Source organism: Barbus barbus (assembly GCF_936440315.1).
Source record: "Barbus barbus genome assembly, chromosome: 29".
Classification (NCBI taxonomy): Eukaryota; Metazoa; Chordata; class Actinopteri; order Cypriniformes; family Cyprinidae; genus Barbus; species Barbus barbus.
The window spans coordinates 6,938,640-6,947,848 of NC_136757.1; the positions used below are offsets into that span (position 1 = coordinate 6,938,640).

At 37.7% G+C, this 9,209-nt stretch overlaps 1 protein-coding gene across 1 annotated transcript; it reads right to left on the bottom strand.

Annotated features, from left to right (window-relative positions):
* Positions 1-4,683: 4,683 nt before the first annotated feature.
* On the bottom strand, positions 4,684-7,910 carry LOC306848907 (T-box-containing protein TBX6L-like; the record flags this gene model as incomplete). The annotated part of the gene is made up of 9 exons (XM_079383701.1): positions 4,684-5,140; positions 5,225-5,438; positions 5,627-5,712; positions 5,942-6,012; positions 6,247-6,393; positions 6,475-6,639; positions 7,066-7,168; positions 7,305-7,461; positions 7,868-7,910. The coding sequence occupies 9 exons, from the start codon at positions 7,908-7,910 to the stop codon at positions 4,684-4,686; spliced, it is 1,443 nt and encodes a 480-aa protein (XP_079239827.1).
* Positions 7,911-9,209: the final 1,299 nt, after the last annotated feature.

Consider the following 9,209-nt stretch of genomic DNA (forward strand, 5'->3'; position numbering starts at 1 on the left):
TCAATTGAAACCGCAGTATCGAGCCTTACTGGTAGATAAAACTGAGACTCATTCGCATAACAATGATATGAAGTACTGTATTTTTGAAAAATGTGGGCCAATGGAAGCATATAAAGGGAAAAGAGTAAAGGTCCCAAAATAGATCCCTGGGGCACTCCACACAAAACGGGTGCAGAGGATGAGAAAAAAAAAATCCTTACTTACAGAAAAAGTCCTGTTCTCAAGATACGAAGCAAACCACTTTAATGCAGTGCCTCGAATACCTATCATACATTCAAGTCGATCAAGAAGAATGCTATGGTCAATGGTGTCAAATGCCGAGCTCAAGTCCAGCAATACCAACACAGCACAAGCACCTGAATCTAAAGAAAGCAGCATGTCATTTGTAACTCTCAATAGAGCTGACTCAGTACTGTGTAACAATCTAAAACCAGATTGAAACTTATCTAAAACACTAAAAGAATCCAAAAAAGACTGAAGTTGTAAAAACACTACTTTCTCCAAAAGCTTGCTGATAAAAGACAACTTAGAAATTGGCCGATAGTTACAGCACATTGCTGGATCAAGCTGAGTTTTTTTCAGTTGAGGCTGCACAACTGCATGTTTAAAACTGACTGTAACAACACCTTTGGCTAAAGAGCTTTTCACTAAAGCTGTTACAATAGGACTAATAGTAGAAAAAACATCCTTAAAAAGACATACAGGAATAATATCTAATTTAGAACAAGAACACAGTTATTTTAGATTTTAAGAATATTTCACATTAATATTGTTTTACTGTGTTTTTGATCAAATAAATGCAGCTTTGGTGAGCAGAAGAAACATTTATAAATCATTGTCAGCTTTTGAAAGCTAGTACTATGTATATAGGAATGGGGAATGAGTCACAGTGATTGCTATTCTAAATTAAAAATTGCACTGCATCTCATACAGGTGGCCAACTGCTGCTCTAATGAATGCTGCTTTACTAGTATGTTGGCTGTTAAGTCACTCCAAAGAGAAATCATCAAAAAATTGCAAGTGTTAGATGAGCTAGTTTAACGTGTTATTCAAGAGTTCCTCTAGTGTCTTTTGCAATGTAAAAAGCAATTCTATTCAAAATTCTTTTAAATATTATGCACTCCTTTTTACTGTTTGTTTTTTGTTTTATTTTCTGTCTTCAGTATATCAGCCGTATCACCTCTTATAAACATTTCTGATTTGTTTGACCCTTTTGAATGTCATAAGGATCACATGAAATCTGAAAGTCACTGATTTTCATATTTTTAATAAATGATTTGTGGAATATTTGATTTTTGTATTAAATTTCCATTATATTTGACATGAAATGGTATAAATATACATTGACTCTGACTGTAATTGCTAAGACTAATATTTTGGAAATATTTTGGAATTACACATTTTAACTGCATTTTTACCAGTTTGCAATGTCAAATTCATGAATTATCACATTTACAATAACAGATTGTACTGTAGTTGTTTGGGTGGCTTTAAAGGTTTCGAACAAGGCCCGATTAATATAATTTTATATAAGCAGGGAATACTTTTTGTGACTGGTATTTGGAAAATGTGACGATTGATTTAGTGATAGATGCAGATGCTAGTATCCAGTATGATGGTTTTTTAACTGCCTCTACTATAGCCTTAACATGTGCTTGTCTATTAAAGTCACCCAGAGGAGCTCTTACAGCCTCACTTCAGAGTTAAATGGAGTTTAAAGGGTTTTACACCGCAGACGTTTGTTTGCTCATGCATTCACTTCACTTAGTCATAAAAACCCTTTCAGCATCTTGTTTCATTTCCCCTTCCCTGACAATAATCTCATGTCAATCTCATACCAAAATATTAGTATGCTCCCCCTTATCTGTGTAATTTGCTTGTCCCCTACACCCCGACTCGTTCACTACGTTCCTCTGACTCTGGCCTTCTCGTTGTCCCTCGGCACCGCCTTTCTTCAATGGGGGGTAGATCATTCAGTATTATTGCACCCAAACTCTGGAATTCCCTCCCTCGCTCACTTTGCTGTATTAACAATATCTCAGAATTTAAATCACTACTCAAAACTCACTTGTTTTCTGAATGCTATACCTTTGATTACTGATACCATGCTTTGTCTAATGAACTTGTTCTTTTCATGCTTTGTCGCTTCAGTCTGCTCTGCTTTGTATTTGTATTTTTGTTATGCTTGACTCTTTATCTGTATGTTGCCCTGTCCATATAATGCTCCTTTACTGTATCTATACTTATTGTTATCCATCTATGCTTACTTGAATGATCTCTTCTTTGTTAAATGTACATTGTGAAGTGTCCTTGAGCACTGGAAAGGCGCTATATAAATAAAACTTATTATTAACTTATTATTATCATGTATTTCCAGCACACAACAGTCAAGTTTGTATGACATCATGCAACAGCTCTTTTTTCAGCTTTTTGCCTCAAACTTCTTATTAGCTAGCATTAATACAGCTTGATTACCTGAAAATTAAATGTGTTAGATATAGTTAAACTAGAAGTATTTTAAACCTCATGTATAATTCATTACACTATGCATGTTGCATGTGATGAACAGTGAAATTATATTATAAAGCAAATGGTTCTTATGACAAAAACAATTAAATGTTAACAAAAATTTATTATTTGGTTGGTCTTTACAATGTGGCCTAAACAAACTGCAAAATTCTGAGCATATATAAAAAGATACACACGTCACTTCAGCTTGCTTTTAAAAAGAGCACTTATTACAGAAATAAAAATATATACTTGTGCAAATTTAATTGCATGTTCTTTACATTTAATGAAAATGTATTTAAATTTTAATATAAATGTATATTTAGCCTTACATTTATTTTAATATAAAAATGTTAAATCAAATTAATATTTAATTTCTACATGAAATATTTTATTACATATTCAACATGAAATATATACAAAATATGTGAGCTAATAAATAAATCTAACAAATCATAATACATTCTTTAACATCTTACATTCATTATATTTGGACAAACACAGAAATATTGTGTGAATGCGAAAGTTTTCTTAGAAACACAGTAAAAGCATAACTTTCCTTTCCATCCCATGCATTCTGCTTACATATTTAATTGAAAATTATTTTTGTAATATGGTTCGATACTTTTTCTCACTATATTTCTCTTTTTCTTGCAACATTTTGCTATTTTGACAATGTTTGAGGTAAATGAGGCATTGCTGTGCTCTTGTTTGTGCCACAGAAGTAGCTTAGTAAATATAAACATGGTAAATCTGTAGTGTATGTGAGTATCAAATAGCTGCTAAGCTTGTCTAAAAGATGCTAAAGAGCTCTGTAATGAATTGAGCTTGGCTAATTCTCCCACTCAGGACATACAAATACACCTCCCTCCCCCCTTTACGACAGTCATTAGCGCCTGACATCCGTGACGGCCCGTCTGCATTTTGGAGTGGTGTAAAGAGCTCTGAAATGCCCCCCATTTTCACGCCTCTTAAGACTCTTTCATAGGCACAGAGAGGCCTATATGACATGCTTTGTTATGTAAGGTAGTACCTTAAGTGTCCTGAGGATGCTACATCAAATAATGTGTGTGTAGGCAGACAGAGATGGGTGGGGTTCCAATTAGAGCCAACAAAGGGGTGAAAACGTGAAAGAAAAACAAAACCAGGGCACCCGAAAGTTAAAAAAAAAGTATTTTTATAATAGTTGACAGAAATGAACAAACAAAAAGCAAATGTAATAATTCTGAATGTGAAAATACTTACATTTATGAGTGATTTGTTAAAAACAATTCACATCAAATACCTGGTTGCTGTTGGTTGAACTGACTTTCATGTGTTTTTAGGATTTAGCAACAGTGCAATCATGCTAATAAAATGTTTGAAAAATATATTTCTATAAACTTGAGCTTCTTATATTAATGATATTTGATTTAGTGATACTTATTTATATATTAATGTTTATAAACATCAATATATTATGAGTCACCATGAGCCAAATTACAATTAGGATCTAACACAGACTTTCAAAGTGCTCTCATTAACTCTTATAGCAGATATTTGTCTACTTCACTTCCCCTTGAACTGAACTTCTTTATGACCCATTGGATTTATTCATATAAGCTTATTAGTTGCTTATTTCTTTCTTTGAAAAAGAAAAAGACCATGACCACAGCATCTTTGAAGAGATTTACTGATCATTCTGAATTTCAGACATACAACATTGTAATTTCCAAACAGCATTTTACACTACACGATTATCTCTTTTTAACAAAAATAATATTAAGTAGCAGCAAATGCAAACACAGAATAAATAGACATTTTAACAGCAAAGCCAAGAAAATCAGTCCATTCTTGGTCCTCGGTACACAGGCATGAGTTTTCAAGTCAAAAGGTATCAAAAGTCCATTTCCAAATGCGTTTAATGCAGCACAATTGACAGGCAATTGTCTTTTCTCACAGAAAACAAAGACACTCAGATCAGCAGACAGACTTTTTTCAGTTAAACTGAAGCAGGTTCTTTATTTTCTATTTGCATCCAAGTTGACTCACAAACAACATTCTAGTTAGTGCCACTTCCTCATTACATTTTCGCTCAGTGTTTATCTGGCGCTCGCAGGTACCGGGCGACGTACCCCATCATCTGAACATCCAGACCTCATCATGCAAGACTTTAGAAAGCGTCCCATCTCTCGCTCACCAGCACGAGTAAGAGAACAGTGGGTATTGGCTCCAGTCCCCTACATTTCCGTGGTGATGGCCGTGATGGACGGCCTGGGTGCTGTATTCGGTGGGCAGGTGGGGATGGGGAGGTGGAGGAGGGGGGTATTGAGTGGACGCTGCCCCGCTCCACTGTCCCAGAGACTGTTCTGTGCTGTAGGGAGTGTAGAGAGGATGGGGACCCAGCATACCTGGCTTGGCCTGGGCTATGGCCATGTTCAGTACCCCTGCATAGTCCTGGTGCCCCGTGGAGGGATGTGGCGGCCAGGGAGGCAAGCCGAACTCAGGGGCGGAGGGCTTGCTGGAGGTGTCTTGATCGGGCACGGTGGCAACATCCGGCACTCGGGATTCAAAGCTGGAGCGGCTTCCACATCCGCTGCTGCTGCCAACACTGGAGGAGGACGGCGAGGGGGACTTGCCATATTCCTGAAATCTGTGAAAAGATTGTGAATTTAACATCGAGACACTGACAAGGGAAGCATAGATTAAAGTCTTGTTTGAGGTCATTAGCCTGTACCTGTAAGGCTGGTATGCGTTTTGTCCCGGTACGAGCTGCTCAGAGCTGTAAATTTCACGAGGGTCCGAGCCCAGAGGGGACTCTGCATGGACAGCGTGGCTGTTGTCCCGGTCACACGTACCTCCCCATGGGGAGTATCGCTCATCCTTCACCTCCGACTCCTTACGGCCCACGTGTTCATCATCAGGAACCTCACATGAGGACTGCTGGATATCTGAAGAGATAAATATCAAGGAGACTTTTAATAAATTACAAATAAAACAACTATTTGAGAATTTTTTATAAAAAAAAAAAAAAAACACCTGTACTCGTCAGCTAGGACAACTGAACCCAGGATGCTAGTTAAAAGCCTACAAATCCTGTATGTTCAAGAGATATTAATTTAAATGTAAAGACCATTACCTCGTGGGCTTCCATGTTCTGAATCTTTTGGCAAGTTCATCTTCTTTGCAACTCTTTCAGAATCAGCCAGATTTCTATTTACTCGTCTGTCAAAGGAAAATACTTAACAATGTAAAACTGTAAACAGATTTATTGAACTTATTGGAATTTTTAAAATATAGAATGATAAATTAAAAAAATTACAAATTAATAAGTTTGTACTTCATTTCATATTTTGTAATTTTTTTATTTTTATTTTTTTAATGGATTCCGTTTTTAAGTCCATTTTTAGAGCAACGGGTCATGAAAATAAAAATAACATTAAAATAATCTTACCTTTTAGAGTTTGTGCCCTCATCTCTGAATCCTTTGGCAAAGGGGTTGTGGTCGATTTTCAACTTTGTGATCTGTGAGAGAAATATTGTAACCACCAATCTCTGTTCTAATGCTAATAAAAAAAATACCATTATCTATTCAACTTCAAAATGTTTGCATAAGAGCATATACATGCTTCACATAACATTATAAGAATTGGTGCTGTAACAACCATATATGATAAGGGGATGTGTCCCCCACCAAAATTTTCAGAATAGTGGTCAATCAGTGTGTTTCTGATTATAACATTTTTATAAAACTTTTACCTTTGTGTTCTGGTATGCAGTTACAGCAGTGAAGGATGTCTCGAGGAAAGTAAAGGTTTGGAAGACACTCCAGCGTACGCTGTACAGATCATCAGCCTGGACGATATGGAAACGTGGATGGTATCGGTGCATGGAGTGAAGAATAATCTGAATCGAATGGAGAGACATTGGTTAAAATCAAAGTCAAATGAATATTAAACAAATGTAGGAATCAGAACAGACTCTTACATGTCCATGTTGGTCCAGGGCATTGTTGGTAAGCTTGAGCTTGAGGAAGGACACGGGCTGTTTCATCCAGTGGCTGCCAGGTGCTGGAGAATCAGGGTGTAGGTACGTCCTGTAGGGCGGCTGAGGCTCAGATTTACCAGCGACCTCCCACTTGTCCTTGTTCCACTAAGAAAAAATAAGCATTTCATTAAATAACTGAAGACGGAATAGTGAACTAGAGCTTCTAGAGTGGCCATGACATAAGATGCAGGGGGTGCTTGGGTGTGAGAGTATGTGTGAATGAGAGTGCATGTCGGGGCAAAACCCCCCAGTGGGCTCTGTAAAAACAGGAAGGGTTGGGGCTCTTTGAAGTTGAGGAGCGCAATCAGTGGTGAGAACGTTCTGGGGAGACACGTGACAATGTCCCCCAACGCTCCAGCCGTTCACGACTGATTCCCAATTCAACAGCTCTTCATTTCAATAGTACTCTAGCCTAGCCTGCGACCAGAGCATTCAAATGGATAAGACTTTAATGTTTGTGGTCTATGAACTTTCTTAGAATCTGGTTGTTAATTGCATTAGAGAAAGAGTCGATGAGGTTTTGGTTCTAACCTTATATCTCAGACCATCTTCTGGCACCATGTCCACCAGTAAGATGTATTTTGCATATGGCACCAATCCAGACAAGCTGATTTTGCAGTGTGGAAACATCCTCCTGTTATATAAGCACACAAAGGCAAGTTTAGCTCCAAGAATTGAGGTCTCAGACATACATTACGGTCAGTTTATAGAGTTTAGCTGATCCAAAACTTGAGTCAACAGATTAAGTTGTAGTTGGTTCTGAGACAGACCTGCCAGGTTTGGTGATGATCATCTCAGTGCCGATCTCATGGAAGGATCTCCACAGCTCTGGATCCTCTAGAGTCATTCGGATGTTGCCCTGGTGATAAGAATCACCGGCTCCAGCCATGGAAGGCGGAGGAGGGAGACTGAAATTGTGCTTGAGGTCTGAGGAAAGATGGAATATTTGAGATTTTCTGTCAATGGCATTCAATGGGAGACTCTTGGAATTTCATTCAGTGCAAAACGAGTTAACAGTGAAGCCAAGTCTGTAAATAAATGGTGCACACCAAGAGTAAAAGCCCTCAAGTTGCATTAGAGTTGAAACAAGTACTCACCTCTGATAGCCTGCATTATTTAGGCTTCTCAAAAGATGTACTCCAGAAGAAAATGAGATGGACCAAAGAGAAGATCTGAATGAGCAATATCTAGATGATTCAATTAAAAATACAAGTTCTCCATAATAACTCAAAAGGCTTGAGTTAATTCCTACGTTAAGTCCAAGGATGAAGGGGTTCAGTGTGCTGTGTCTGTCTGTTGCTTCTGCCACAGATGCAGAGGGGGTGTCCCACACCTTTAAGTGGGATCTGGATGTGGGCGGGGCTTGGATCCCCCATTCCCAGCCTTTGAAGTGACACGGTGATGAGTCAATGTCATGATCTCATTGGCCGATGGGAAGAATCAAAGAGAGTTAGCAGAGCCTTGATAGAGTCCCAACAGGAAGGGGACAAGCTGAGGAAACATGTCTTTATGAACTGCTAAAGGACTTTTAAGCAAATACGTACAGGCCCAAAGCATACAGGATGGCAAATCAAGCACAAAATTGTCTTCATTAATCCAGCTAATGTGAGGAAGAGCAAAGACTTCACCTTCTAATTGACAGCATTGACCCCTTCACGCAAACATAATCTGACACACTCAGCGCTCGTGTTTGCTAATTCACACACACATATCCACTAATTCTCACTGATGCTACAGACACCAGGTCCTGATTTTTACAACCAGGTCAGACCATGGCAAATAATTTGAAATGCAATTGAAGTTGTCACTAGAGTATGAGATTCGTGTGAACTTTTTTTCTTTTGATATTTTCCAATCTTGGCCTTCACATTGAATTTTAATGGAAATGCTTTTACAACTTGGGTTAAACACATCTGCAGTGCTAATATTCATCTTAAATCAAGAAGAAACTACAAAAGACTACACAGAACTAGCTTAACCTTAGGTTTGGTTACGGTTGTCTTTTGTCAACAGTTGTTTAACAGCAGTTTTGAGACAAATAATGACATACAGTCTTAAAACTAAAGCTTCTTAATGGTTCTTTAAAGCCCTAAGCAACACTCTTCTTATCAAGATTTAGTATTTGTGGTCCAGAGTGGCTATATGGTTCTTTTGACATTCAAATATTCTTTATATTGTACTGAAAACATCAGATCAGACTTTTGGTTCTAGGAATCATCTTTTAAAGGAGAGAAATGCATAGGTTCTTTAGAACTAAGTACAGATGTTTTTAGAGAATTATAAAACTTTAAACATTCTGCTGTGGCATGCTGTAAAATCCTTTTTGGTACTTATTTGACTTTGTTTTCAGGGGATTGATTTTACACTCTTAAAAATAAAGTTTCCAAAAGTTTTTTCATAGATGCCAATAAGGAACCTTAATAGAGAATGTTTGAAGACTTTTTATATGCTTTAATGTTTCAAAAACAAACTGTTTTGAGGGATGTCCAAAATAAATGATGCAATATCAAGTACTGAATCATCTCACTGAATGTCTCAGTGAAAGTGCACCACATAAAGTCATTATAGAGTTATGGCAGAAAGCAAGCCCTGGGGCAACTTTACAGGTGAGGTTTACCTGAGAAGGAGCCTGTGGATGTGTGTGTGGTGGGAGGGAGGGGGTTGTGTATTCAGGG